The 12,603-nt window shown below is 41.9% G+C and overlaps 6 protein-coding genes and 1 non-coding gene across 7 annotated transcripts; 4 read left to right on the top strand and 3 right to left on the bottom strand.

Moving 5' to 3' along the window:
* The first annotated feature begins 47 nt into the window (after positions 1–47).
* Positions 48–1,997, top strand: V1516DRAFT_670340 (Metallo-dependent phosphatase-like protein). Its single transcript, XM_066921338.1, has 2 exons — positions 48–556; positions 618–1,997. The coding sequence occupies exons 1-2, from the start codon at positions 305–307 to the stop codon at positions 1,887–1,889; spliced, it is 1,524 nt and encodes a 507-aa protein (XP_066778699.1). The 5' UTR covers positions 48–304; the 3' UTR covers positions 1,890–1,997.
* Positions 1,998–2,094: 97 nt separating this feature from the next.
* On the top strand, positions 2,095–2,166 carry V1516DRAFT_t22. The gene has a single exon. It is a non-coding gene; the product is annotated as a tRNA-Glu (tRNA).
* Positions 2,167–2,186: 20 nt separating this feature from the next.
* On the bottom strand, positions 2,187–4,180 carry V1516DRAFT_670337 (actin family). The gene is made up of 4 exons (XM_066921337.1): positions 4,091–4,180; positions 3,723–3,913; positions 3,445–3,670; positions 2,187–3,385 (listed from the first exon to the last, which is right to left on the bottom strand). Exons 1-4 carry the CDS (start codon positions 4,107–4,109, stop codon positions 2,655–2,657), a joined length of 1,167 nt encoding a protein of 388 aa, XP_066778698.1. The 5' UTR covers positions 4,110–4,180; the 3' UTR covers positions 2,187–2,654.
* On the bottom strand, positions 4,168–6,441 carry V1516DRAFT_633400 (uncharacterized protein). Its single transcript, XM_066919978.1, has 2 exons — positions 5,729–6,441; positions 4,168–5,675 (listed from the first exon to the last, which is right to left on the bottom strand). The coding sequence occupies exons 1-2, from the start codon at positions 6,127–6,129 to the stop codon at positions 4,517–4,519; spliced, it is 1,560 nt and encodes a 519-aa protein (XP_066778697.1). The 5' UTR covers positions 6,130–6,441; the 3' UTR covers positions 4,168–4,516.
* A 75-nt stretch (positions 6,442–6,516) lies between these two features.
* On the bottom strand, positions 6,517–7,286 carry V1516DRAFT_670333 (50S ribosomal protein L30e-like protein). The gene is made up of 3 exons (XM_066921336.1): positions 7,137–7,286; positions 6,974–7,069; positions 6,517–6,867 (listed from the first exon to the last, which is right to left on the bottom strand). The coding sequence occupies exons 1-3, from the start codon at positions 7,156–7,158 to the stop codon at positions 6,605–6,607; spliced, it is 381 nt and encodes a 126-aa protein (XP_066778696.1). The 5' UTR covers positions 7,159–7,286; the 3' UTR covers positions 6,517–6,604.
* Positions 7,287–8,363: 1,077 nt separating this feature from the next.
* V1516DRAFT_662496 (V-ATPase proteolipid subunit C-like domain-containing protein) lies at positions 8,364–9,236 on the top strand (the record flags this gene model as incomplete). The annotated part of the gene is made up of 3 exons (XM_066920446.1): positions 8,364–8,386; positions 8,479–8,491; positions 8,781–9,236. 3 exons carry the CDS (start codon positions 8,364–8,366, stop codon positions 9,234–9,236), a joined length of 492 nt encoding a protein of 163 aa, XP_066778695.1.
* A 1,242-nt stretch (positions 9,237–10,478) lies between these two features.
* V1516DRAFT_662495 (uncharacterized protein) lies at positions 10,479–12,533 on the top strand (the record flags this gene model as incomplete). The annotated part of the gene is made up of 2 exons (XM_066920445.1): positions 10,479–10,491; positions 10,540–12,533. 2 exons carry the CDS (start codon positions 10,479–10,481, stop codon positions 12,531–12,533), a joined length of 2,007 nt encoding a protein of 668 aa, XP_066778694.1.
* Positions 12,534–12,603: the final 70 nt, after the last annotated feature.

Below are 12,603 nucleotides of genomic sequence, written 5' to 3'. Positions count from 1 at the left end.
CAAGTTAGGGAAGAAACTTAATTTAAAACTCTCTACGCAAGACTGATCATGACTACTAGTCAACAAAGGAGATTCACATCTCGTCTCTTCTATTTAGATATACTAACTTTTCCTTACTTGCAGAGTTTGTACTGCTGTGTAAGTGTGCCAATGACGCTCTAGGCTTAGTTTGTTGAAGGATATCGTCGAGCTGTCGTAACTGATTGATCGGAAGTCAAGGGCTATACCTACTCCGCAACATTCACAGACTGGGAACAAGTCTAAGAAAATACATCACAATTTGGAAAGCTGTTGATATTGCACCATGCCATCATACGAATCTTCCTATCCACCCAATCTTTATCATGCTTCTCGTTACCGAAGCTCGCACAAAGAGAGCGGCATTTTCGCTTCCCTCGGCAGCCTTTCAATATCTCGCATCAGACTGCTAGCTGTGCGGCTGTTTACGTTGACCAACGTACTCTGTGTGATCTGGGGATATACCCTTCACTGGGGAGAGCGAAGAGTAATAAGGAATGCGATTCGAAGCTGTGACTGGGAGCGATGGGAAAGATGGGTAAGTTAGCGTTGGTGTGTTGTTACGAGTAACACTTTGAGGACTAACTTGAATTGCTTAGCCTGAAGGAGCGACTCCCGAGCGCGTCGTTTTGGTTGCTGACCCCCAACTTGTTGACGGACATACATATCCTGGGCGAAATTCGCTACTCTTGTCCTTGACGGAATTCTACGTTGACATGTATATGCATCGAGCATGGGAAGCAACTGAAGATATTCTTGCGTCCGAGGCAACTATTTTCCTAGGAGATCTGTTTGACGGCGGTCGGGAGTGGGATCACGATACTTGGCTGGATGAGTATTATCGATTTCAAAAGATCTTTCCTGCTAGAGCAGGAAAACTAACCCTGACTGACGTTGCTGGCAACCATGATATTGGATTTGGTGACACAGTAGTTATCGAAGCATTGAATTGGTTCAAAGCTTATTTTGGAGAGCCAAATCGGCAAATCGATATAGGAAATCATACTTTTGTGATTCTGGATACAATATCAATGATGAATACAAATGACTCTACAGTGCATAATCCTCCAAATCATTTTTTCGATAAAGTCTCAGGTGATATTGCAAATTTATCATATCCATCATTACCTCGAATACTCTTAACACATGTTCCGCTCTTTCGAGCAGCTGATGCTCGATGCGGTCCAAAGAGAGAAGGCAATCCAAGTCTTCCGATTGCTCAAGGGTATCAGTTTCAGACAGTTATTAGTGCCGAGCTATCTTCCGAGATTCTAAATAAGATTCAACCTATCGCTATCTTTTCGGGAGACGACCATGACGCATGCAAGCATATACATACAATCTCAGAAGGTGCAAGGGCTTCGGTAGAATATACTGTCAAAACTTTTTCCATTGCTATGGGTGTCTCATATCCAGGAATTGAGCTCATTTCTCTCTGGAACCCTTCCAAAGGTGAGCCGATCGAGCAAGGCACAATTCAGACTAAGTTATGCCTGCTGCCCTCACAGTTTGACATATTCCGAACATACTTTAAAACATTGATGTTTACAGTCATTGCTATTACATATTCAACATGGTCGTCGTGGAAATCACCTTCCAAAACTTGGAAACCTGGTCTTGATTTCTTATCCGGCGGGGGGCCTGAAACGCCGCCAAAGCTTCGTTCAATGTATAAGGACAAATCTTATCGGACAAATATTAGTACCGCATTTTCACCATCTGTTATTTTATATAAGATTCACCGCTCTCGGTGGGTATCAAAAATATGCGGTAGGCCAGATACCTTCCGACGATTATTCTTAGGGAAGATTGCCAAAGTCGGAGCTGTAGCAATTTCGATCTATCTGATCTTGATTATCCGTCAAATATAAATGTCGGTAATTTTCCATTATTACTTAATTATACGATTGAGAGAATATGTATGATCTAATGTAAATCATAGCAGCAGTTTTAATCCAGTATACCTGACGCAGTAAAAATCAAAAGAGAGTAGAACCTTCTCTATATTAGCAAATGAACCTGGCACTTTATTGTATTACGTCATATATGTATATCTAGTCAGAGTATATAAGTTCATCCGAAATAGTGTAATGGCTAGCACGGTCCGCTCTCACCGGGCAAATCGGGGTTCAATTCCCCGTTTCGGAGGTTTTTTTCATTCTCAAATTGTTTCATGATTTTTATTCTATTTATTTTATCTGCAAAAGTTTGAATTTAAACTAATTTCAAATTCGGCAAATCAGATTTTTATTTCGTAGTGCGAAATTGACGGCAAGTATGGAGAAGGCATGCAACTCTGTAGAGCTATACGAATTTTCCAAGAACTTCAATGATCTAAACTAAAGAGCAATAAAATCATAAGACGGAGAAAGAAATCAGTGAAAATAAAAATCAAGATTGAAAATCCAACGACGAGGAGATACAAAGAACGGTCATAAAATTGAAGATATAACAAGATAGTCGACTCAGTGGCAAATTGGATAGTGAAAGTACTTTTACATAATTTGAAAGTTCTAGATAATATTTGATTCGAGCATGACAGATACTACTTCTTTCTCCTTTATCTTTTGATGCTCCTACTTTCCCATCGGAACAGTTGTGGCTAAAGGTAAGAAAGTGTAGATGATGTCAGCTACTTATCGAGGACCAAGCTTCTCTAGAACTCGAGGACCTTGCTCTTCCCACTCTTGTTTTGAGATCCACATATGTTCCTTATCAGCCATAATATTTGCAAGAACAGCTCCGCCCAAGAAAACCATATGGCGTCGTCGTGGAGGGTCTTCAATCCTGACTTTAAACTTACTCAGTCGCGAAGGATCTCCATTAAGGACTTTGGTCAACCAAAGTTGCTTGAGTTCTTTCTCAAGTCGACTTGGTAGTCCGGGATACATGCTTGAACCACCAGAGAGGACAATAGCCTTATAGAGACTGGAACGAACATCAACATCCGCGGCCTGAATAGTGTTGAACAGAAATTCGGCCATACCGGGTTGCTCAACATCGACAAGACTAGGCTGGAACAAACACTCCGGAGCTTCAAATCTTTCAGAACCAATTTTAATAGTGCGACCATCTGGAAGTGTGTAGGATTCAACCAGTACGGTCGTTTCCTCAGAAAGTTTAGTATCTAGGTCGAGGTCGTAGCTGACGTAACACACTTTCTCCTTGATCTGTCGGACAGTCTCGAAATCGGCAGTACGGTTAAATGCATAGCCACGACGTAGCAACAGACTGATTAACTGGCGTGTAACATCTCGGCCAGCAACATCGAGACGGCGCGTAAGATGATTCAGAACCACGGATTCATAAACGGGAACAATATGAGTGACACCATCACCCGAATCAACGACCACACCAGAAGAAAGACCTGATTAATAAAGTTTTAACACCAACTCAACTGTAACCATGCAAATAAAGTTACCATACCTTGAGCATAAAGTGCAAGAACGGCTTGAATGGCTACGTAAACACCACCAAAATTGTACTTTTCAAACATCGTATCAACCATTTTCTCTCTGTTGCTGATTGGATTCATTGGAGGCTCTGTCAAAAGAACTTTACGGCCTGTTGGATCAATTTTCATGCGTTCATAAAATGCGTAATCCCAGAGGTAACCCATGTCTTCCCAGTTCTTGATTATACCATTTTCCATCTAAATATGAAATTAGAATAGATCCACATCGTCATTCAATATTCTAACGTACTGGATATGAAATTTGAAGCATTGTTCGGACAGCACTAGCATCATCACCAGCCATGATATCTTTGATTTCAACATTGCCAGTCCGCTCCTCTGCGCGAAGAATAGGTCGACCGACAATCGAGGGGAAAGTATGGTCAGGCGCATTAGTACCACCGCGCCCGATCTTGACGAAACCGGTACCTTGATCGAGGACTATTATTGAAACAACAGTTTTAGTATATTAAATAAAATATGATTTATATCCCATTGAAACTGTAACTGATATCTTTGATTCGGGAATTGGGCAGCCAGGCATTTGCCGACATCCCTTTCAACGGATCATGAAAGGCAATATTCCCGAAGCAAAGCACCAAAAACAACATCACATACCAATTGGTTGCTCGGCCATGATCGTGAAATGTCCTCGCTGAAATCAATACGATAAATGGTTCAAATATCTTATGACAGGCTTGTTAATTTACCCGCTTGATTCCAAATTACGCTTGATTTCACTGTCATACTGGGCCGCAGTAGACTGACGACCATCCTGCATAAGTGCCATACTTCCTACATCTCTATGGCGTATCCAGATACTAAACATTTCACTCTCCACTAATCTAGCACTCGCTTGGACTACTGCAACACATTCGATAGTCAATTACAAATAATATTTGGAACAAAATATGGACATCAAAATTTCAGTAAAAATCACCCCGAAGTTTATATACCAAACATAACCACTTTACTCTATTGTACAAAAAACATATAGAAATTAAATATTGCTGACCTATTTAAAACTTGACCATATTACCCAGTCTAGGCACTCTCTATGATTGAACGTCTAGGCTGCCATTGAGAACGCGGTTGACTAACTGCAACAAATGTTGGGTCACCCTCCAATGCCTCTTCATCAGCTTCGTGGAACTCTTTCCAGCATGCAAATGCTAATAATGCAAATGCAATCATCACTACTGCACCTCCAATCACGGAACCAAGACTTAAAGGAGTCGAAAACAGAAACCAGTCTGTTACTGCTACCAAAAAAATCGTAAGCAACGAAGCAACGCTAGACAAAATAGGTGAAGTCAAGGACATGAGAATCAGAAAGCTTCCAGAGAAAATCATATTAGCTGTGACCGATATGGAAATGTAGAAGGCAGCAGTGGAATCTGGTAGCTCGAATTTCTCCAGATCAAAGTAATGTAAAACTGGTAAAATGACCCAGAGCATCAAGAACGACAATAATCCTATAGTGGCTCCAACAACGTTTGCAAAAATGGTAGATCTTCGAGGAGATAGTGAGTTCTCTGGACATAAATATCGCTTATAGACAACCTCATAGAGTCCGTACAGAACGGCACCAAATCCTATGATAATATTTCCAAAAAAGCGATTGCTACTGTCGATGTCATTTTCATTGGCAGTTGCTCCAACGGGTGGAGCATCGCGGTGTCTGTACACGACTCTATCGCCATAAGCAACAATCATTACACCGCATAAAGCAAGAAAAACACTGAGAACTTTAGTCCAGCTAAACCTTTCGTGCAATAGTGGGATAGAAAACGCGTAAGCAAAGAAAGCTGAGCAGTTGTAAATTGCAGTAACATCACCTGGTGTTGTGAGATTCACGGCGATATACCAGGTACTAGCAGCCAATGCCATCAGGATGCACAAAATTCCACTACAAGTGAACATGTAGGTCACAGCCGAGGCTTTGGAGTGATTGTGATCTGCAATTAACTGCATTGTGGAAGCTGTAATACTATTGTGCTTGTGAACAACGTCACGCAGAGAATGCCGGGGAGAAATCAGCCATAAAACACCCACTTGAAGTGGCCATAGAAGCATCCAAGACGAATGCGTAATATATAAAACAAAAATTGGCTTCTGATAATGAAGATCTTGAGCCACATAAGTCATTGCCTCGGTATTAACAACAAATGAAACTAGCACAATCACAAGTGCAATGGTAGCGCTAAAATTAATGTTAGGAAATTATCGTCTAATCAACTAACTCAAAAACCTTACTAAACATATCTTCGCCTGTTAGACATGGCCATATGAGCAAGTTCATCTTCCGAAGTGACCGAAAGCGAATCATGTGTATGATCGGGATGGTCATAATATTCATCGTCATGACTGGCATGAAGAAACCGGTATTCAGAGCGATTAGTTACCAGATTATTTCCAAAGCGATAGCTCTGTGAAATTCTCGAAAGCGTGTTTTGACGCGGAACAGTTGGCGGCGGGTGTGAGGTGCGCTTGTGGGGATCTGGTGCCTCGTCGTCTGAGGAAACAGCAGCAGCGTCAAGACTAGAAATGTTGTCTATAGATCCAACAAAAGATTGTGTAGGAGAAAGCAAATCTAGAGAGTCTGTTCTTTTATGCTGAGGTCTCGATAACGGAGTATCTGGATTTGGAGACGACATGAGTGGGACTCTAAATCAAGAAAGTTCGGACAGAGGGGACTGCGCTATACCGAGGTCTAGAGACACCTGTTAAAGATATAAGTCCTAGCAATTACAAAAAAGTATTCAGCTAAGTTAAAGATCAAGTACAACGTGAGCAAGTAAGCCCTATAAGAGTAAGCTCGAAAATATAACTGATAAGCCAATCAGACCCGCTCAGATAGTTGTAATCAAAGAACGGTGATGCTGTTAGTAGTCCGGGAGAAAGGTCCTCTCTGCAGCGTTGGCAGGAATATTGCAGAGAGAGCCGCGCGGGCTTCCCCGGACGCCACGGCCTAGTCATTGCAAGATGACTACTTTCTTTACACAAATTAAGAGAGAATTAAAATAAAACACTACGTATCTAAATAAGCGCAAGAATATTCTAAATCGTGTATTGGAGATAAAATCTGCGACAAAGTAATTCAAAGCAATAGAGATGACTAATGTACAGCGATTAAATGAGTAGACGTTCGATCTTGTCTTTGATCGCAATGATTTGGCTGTTGAGCTGGCTAGCGTCATTAGAAGTAATAGAAGCAGCAATAACTGGACGGGTGACACCGCAAGCACGACCCAGTGCAACTTTAGATGGAACAAAAACGTAAGGGACATTTTTGTCCTCACAAAGAAGAGGAAGATGGAGAATAATCTCTATAGGCTCAGTATCGGCCGCCATGATAATGAATTCGCTAATACCACGGTTGAGCGTTTTCGTTGCTAAATGATGTTAGTTTGTACCATGCGCTTATATGAATGATACTAATTTGCTTTTTCGATGATAAATTCGAGTAGCAACCATAGTACTGATGTAGTCAGAGCTTACCTTCATTGGCACCTTTCTTCAGCTGGTGGTAATGGCTTGACTGTTGAGTAAGATCCAATATCTGCTGAGTAAGAGCAGCATCTGCAAGGGGAAAAGCTGCTGAAATTAGGTCTCATGAAAAACGAAAGCAAAAGAAGAAAGGTAGTAACCAACGACTACTTACCTTTGGGATTTGGGGCGGACATAATGATCAGATTGTGTTAAACAAAATAAAAAAGTTGAAATATCAAAGATTGTATAACAAGGGTTCCTTGCAACGAGGCTCGCCCTTGATGAACTGAAAGGATGGAAAATCAAGTGAAATGATTAAAATATTGGTTTGCAATGAATCCATTTCAACCGAACTGATGAACTTCAAATTTTTTTAGATGTCACTGTCAAAGGGATTTGTGTTGAAAGCTGCTACAAAAGCCAGCAAAAGCCAATTTGTATCGCTTATAGAGAACTTAAATTTGTTGGCTACGAGACCCAAGCAAGGCACTCGTTTCTACACTCCAAGGTGCTGCTGGTATGAGAGAAATGTTGATCTACGGTTATGCAGCAACTCAGACCGATTAGAGGATGGCGGAGGGAACGAATAAGGCGCAAGGCACACAATAGTGAACGCGCGATCACTTGTCTGAGTAGAAATAACATGCCGATGGATGCAGAGAACACTTTGCATTAGTCGACAATAGTTGCAACTACGCGAAATAAATTGGTATGATATATGGCAGTATTCAACTTATCGGATTGGAGATAGATCTCAAGGAAAATATAATATAGTTGGATCCAGCATGCTAATCATGGCTCTAGAACAGAGTAATACTGCAATGCTAAACTGAACTAATTGTTGCCTTCGTAGTATGACCCGTCAGCCAACTACTGCAGAACTCGCACAATCCCCAAATCAAACCTCTGATTAATCAACCCTCAAACCATCAACCCCTTCGTCTTGCTACTCATCGTAAGTTCGACGTCCGCGCAGGTGCAATAGATAGAGCAGATAAGCAGCTACAATTCGTGGTTAGGGCTGAGCCTGCCCGCTGGCCGCTGGCCGCCCGTCTGATTCTCCTAGATAGCTGGCAGGCTGCGTAGACTCCAGTACGACAGGCCATACCAAGCGTAACTGAAATCACGACTACCGGCAAGGCCAATCATATCGCCCAGTGCAGCTTGTGTCCAGCATTTGCGCTAAACTGTTTAAGGAAATTCTTAGGTAGACTAGCCCTATCAAGGAAGGTCCTCTCTCCCACTGTCCGCAGGCCGGCGAGCGATATTTAGTGTGTCCCCTGCCCGCATGTCCACTTTTCCCATCCTTTCTTCCTTCGTTGTCGCTCTGTCGCTCTGTTAAACCTCGTTTTCCACACGCATTTTTTTTATTTCCTTATTTCTTTTAAATTTATTAGAAATGGCCGCCCCTACTGAGCTTTGGTATGTTTTTTTCTTCAGTTTTTTTTAGGATATCAGCTTTTAAATTGGTTCCGATTGTGAATTTTGAGAGATAGCGACTAACACTCACATAGCCCCGTCTATGCTGTATGTATTTCTTTTCCCTAATCAATTCGAATCACGATCGCTTCATATTCTGCTGCTAGCGAGCTTTCCATTGGATATATTTGTTTTCCTTATCGGAGTGCTTATCATTTTGTGTTCATTTGGTTTGCTTTGTGAAGAGGAGGATTTTGGAATAGGAGAGAGGGATTCGTGAGAGTGAAGTTTTATGTTTGTCTTGTGTGGTTTGTTATCGTGCAAGTTTTCATATTATTTTCTTCCTTGATTTCATAGTCTTCAGAGTTTTGATATCATGGATGCTAATATTTTCTAGCCCTTCTTCGGTGCTATGGGAGCCACCGCTTCCATTGTTTTCACCTCCTTCGGTGCCTCCTACGGTACTGCTAAGTCTGGTGTCGGTATCTGCGCTACTGCTGTCCTCCGCCCTGACTTGATCATCAAGAACATTGTTCCTGTCATTATGGCTGGTATCATTGCCATCTACGGTCTCGTCGTCTCCGTCCTTGTCTCTGATGGTCTTATCCAGAACGAGGCTCTCTACTCTGGCTTCATTCAGCTTGGTGCTGGTCTCTCTGTCGGTCTTGCTGGTCTTGCTGCTGGTTTTGCCATCGGCATTGTCGGTGATGCTGGTGTCCGCGGAACCGCCCAGCAGCCCCGTCTTTTCGTCGGAATGATTCTTATTCTCATTTTCGCTGAAGTTTTGGGTCTTTACGGTCTTATTGTCGCCCTTCTCCTCAACTCCCGTGCCACCACTGATGTTCAGTGCTAAGCGGTTTAACAATGTTGAAAGTGTATAATCTTTTCTAAGATTGTATATTTATGAGGGCACGTTACTTTTGCACCATCCCGTCCATACCTTTAACATCAAAACTCGTTTATATATAGAATTTTATTTTTTCTTTTTCCGATCTTTTTGGTCTTTTTCTTCTATTTTATTATTCTCACCTTTTTTCTCGGAAGTTTTTTCATGCGTGTTTTTGGGGAACTAGGAGTGGATCAAGTGTTTATGTATTAATTACAATAAAGATGGCATTTTAGGGGTTTAGATGTTGATTATCTTTTTTTTTCCTTTTCTTTCAAGATTTGTTGTAGACTGCTGATGTAGTTTATTATCGCAATGTATCTTTTCGGATTCATAAGTTTAGGTTTACTGTTTTAAATGAGGGTTGGTAGACTTTGATAGGGGTTAGTTTAAGCTGGAGAATGCAATGGTACTGCAGTAATAAGTGGATGAAGATCGTTAGCATTTCGCAAAAAACTTGAGGTACTATCTTTTCCTAAACGTTCTTAATGGGGTAGAAGAACTAAGGGCAGTAGCAAGCAGGCCGAAAAGTGAATAAGGGCGATATATCATCTCATCATCAGTCAGGGTTATTCTGAATAGCCTAAAACAAAAGCAATGCTTCCCATATAAATAAAAGTGCTCGAATAATGTAGTGTGTTTTAAATAACGATATTGTTACAGTTACATTGTTCGTGACTGATCGACATTGTCTGTTTACTATCCAATTTTAGTTCTCTTTCTGTTGGGCTTGAATTAGCTAGAATTGATCATCGATCGCCGTCCCAAAATCCCCATTCATCACCAAATCTGGAATTTTGTTGACTGTAAGCCTGGTCAGTGCCAGTCAGACCTTTGCTCTACCCATAACAAGACGTTGCGCAAGTCTTGTCATACTCTATTGTTGCATTTCGATTAATCTATTTCGTTATCGAATTCATCCTGGCTCGATCGTCCTCTCCTGTCCGACTTCGTTCGCAACCCCACCGTTCCTCTTCATCGTCGGCCCTGACCGCTGAACCGGCCGAATCAATCATCACCAGCAACTTTTATTCATCATCACCAGCGGCGAGCAGATCCAGAACTCGTTTTCTGCGTATACGTTCAAGATTAACCGCCGCTTGCTTCTTCGCAGCGGCCACCTTACTCTATTCTGCTCCAGTACTGCAAAGTAGTCCAGGGTATCTTAGACGGCTGCCGTTTTCTTCTATGCCAAACTCGCGGTCACCAATGGCATCACTGGGTAAGTTTCTTTTTGGACTTTAATACAGAATTAACGCTCGATCGATAGTTCCTCCACAGGCGCCGCCAAGCTGGGCTCTTTCAGCTGACCAGATCACAAGTGAAATGTCAAAGCTGATCGATGAGTCCAAAAAAGTTCATGACCAAGTGGCCGCTATTGAGTCTCCGACCTTTGACAACGTGTTGGCTACCATGGCTGATTTTTCTAACGAAAAGACCGGCTTGTTAAACCAGCTCACTTTTTATCAGCATATCAGTGCCAGTAAAGATATTCGTGACAGTAGCAGTAAAGCTGAGGAGGCTTATCGTAATTTCGATATTGAAGCTTCATTACGCGAAGATCTCTACAAAGTCGTGAATACGGTATATAATTCTAAACCTAAGCTGGACGCTGAATCTACCCGATTGTTGGAAAAAAGCAATCTCGATTTTGTTCGAAATGGTTTAGCTCTTCCGGCAGATGAGAGAGAGAAGCTTAAAGGGCTGCAAAAAACTCTTTCGAATCTAGAGGTTCAATACGGTAAGAATTTAGGAGAAGAAACGGGGTTCATTCTATTTACCTCGGAGGAGCTTGCTGGAGTTCCTGAAGATGTTGTGTCCCAATTCGAAGTCGTTGACGGAAAGTTCAAAATGACATATAAGTATCCGGATCTATTTCCTGTCATGAAGTACGCAAGCGACCCCGAAACTAGGCGACGCGCGTTTGTTGGTGATCAAAACAAAGTTATGGAAAACACAGATTTGTTGATCCAGGCGATCAAAGTTCGAGCTGAAATTGCCAACATACTAGGATATAAAACTCATGCAGCTTATGTTTTAGAGGACCGAATGGCAAAATCCCCTGAAACAGTAATGAATTTCCTCAATGATTTGAGAGATAAGCTGAGTGTAGGGGGTCAGACAGAAATCCGCAAATTACTTGCGCTCAAGAAGCAAGATGAATCAGAACGTGGTATTCCTTCCGAAGAAGGCGTGTTTAACGTCTGGGACTTCCGATATTTTGATCGCTTGCTTCTTGAAAGGGAATATGAGGTTGATGATCAAAAGATTAGTGAATATTTTCCAATGCAGTCCACTATCGAGAAAATGTTACAAATTTTTTCCATTTTGTTTTGTCTTAAGTTCATTGAGATCACCGGACACGAACGATCTGTCTGGCACGAGGACTGCAAACAATTCGCCGTTTGGAAGAAGGATCCAGCAGAGACAAGCGATAGTTTTGTTGGGTGGCTTTACTTTGATCTTCATCCTCGGGAGGGTAAATATGGCCACGCAGCAAACTTCAACTTGGCTCCTGGATATACAGACCGAGATGGTAATCGTGTGTATCCAGTCACCGCCCTAGTCTGCAACTTTTCTAAGCCAAGCGCAAAAAAGCCTTCATTGCTTAAGCACGATGAAGTGGTAACCTTTTTCCATGAGCTGGGACATGGCATTCATGATCTTGTATCAGTGACCAAATATGCCCGTTTTCATGGAACAAACGTAGCTCGGGACTTTGTGGAGGCTCCTTCACAGATGCTTGAGTATTGGTGCTGGCAACCTAACGAACTAAAGTTTCTATCGAGCCATTATATCGAAAGTAAGCCAATTGATGATGAACTCATTAGAAAGATCGTTCGAAGCAAGCATGTCAATGGTGCGCTTTCCAATCTACGCCAGCTCCATTTTGCTTTGTTTGACATGACCCTACATACCTCTGAAGGTGATATTGATGTCACGAAAGAATGGAACGTGATGCGGCAGGATATTTCGCTCATGCAGCAAGGCAATGAGACAACATATGGCTATGGTTCATTTGGCCATCTAATGGGCGGTTATGACGCAGGCTACTATGGATATTTGTGGTCTCAGGTTTTTGCAGCTGATATTTTTTACTCGGAATTTCTTGATGAACCAATGAATACTACCAATGGTCTCCGCTATCGCGATACAGTTCTCAAGCCTGGCGGATCTAAAGAGGAGATGGACGATTTGCGACTACTTCTCGGCCGGGATCCTAACAATAAGGCGTTTCTGGAGGAATTGGGTGTGTCAGATTAAGTATACATCTATCATGATTCTGTAATTGCAAACAGGGAAAGTGTTCGATGTAACTAGTATATTATTTACG

This window comes from Lipomyces oligophaga (genome assembly GCF_038497815.1).
Source record: "Lipomyces oligophaga strain CBS 7107 unplaced genomic scaffold V1516scaffold_2, whole genome shotgun sequence".
Classification (NCBI taxonomy): domain Eukaryota; kingdom Fungi; phylum Ascomycota; class Lipomycetes; order Lipomycetales; family Lipomycetaceae; genus Lipomyces; species [Lipomyces] oligophaga.
This window is presented reverse-complemented; position numbering and strand designations above follow the sequence as displayed.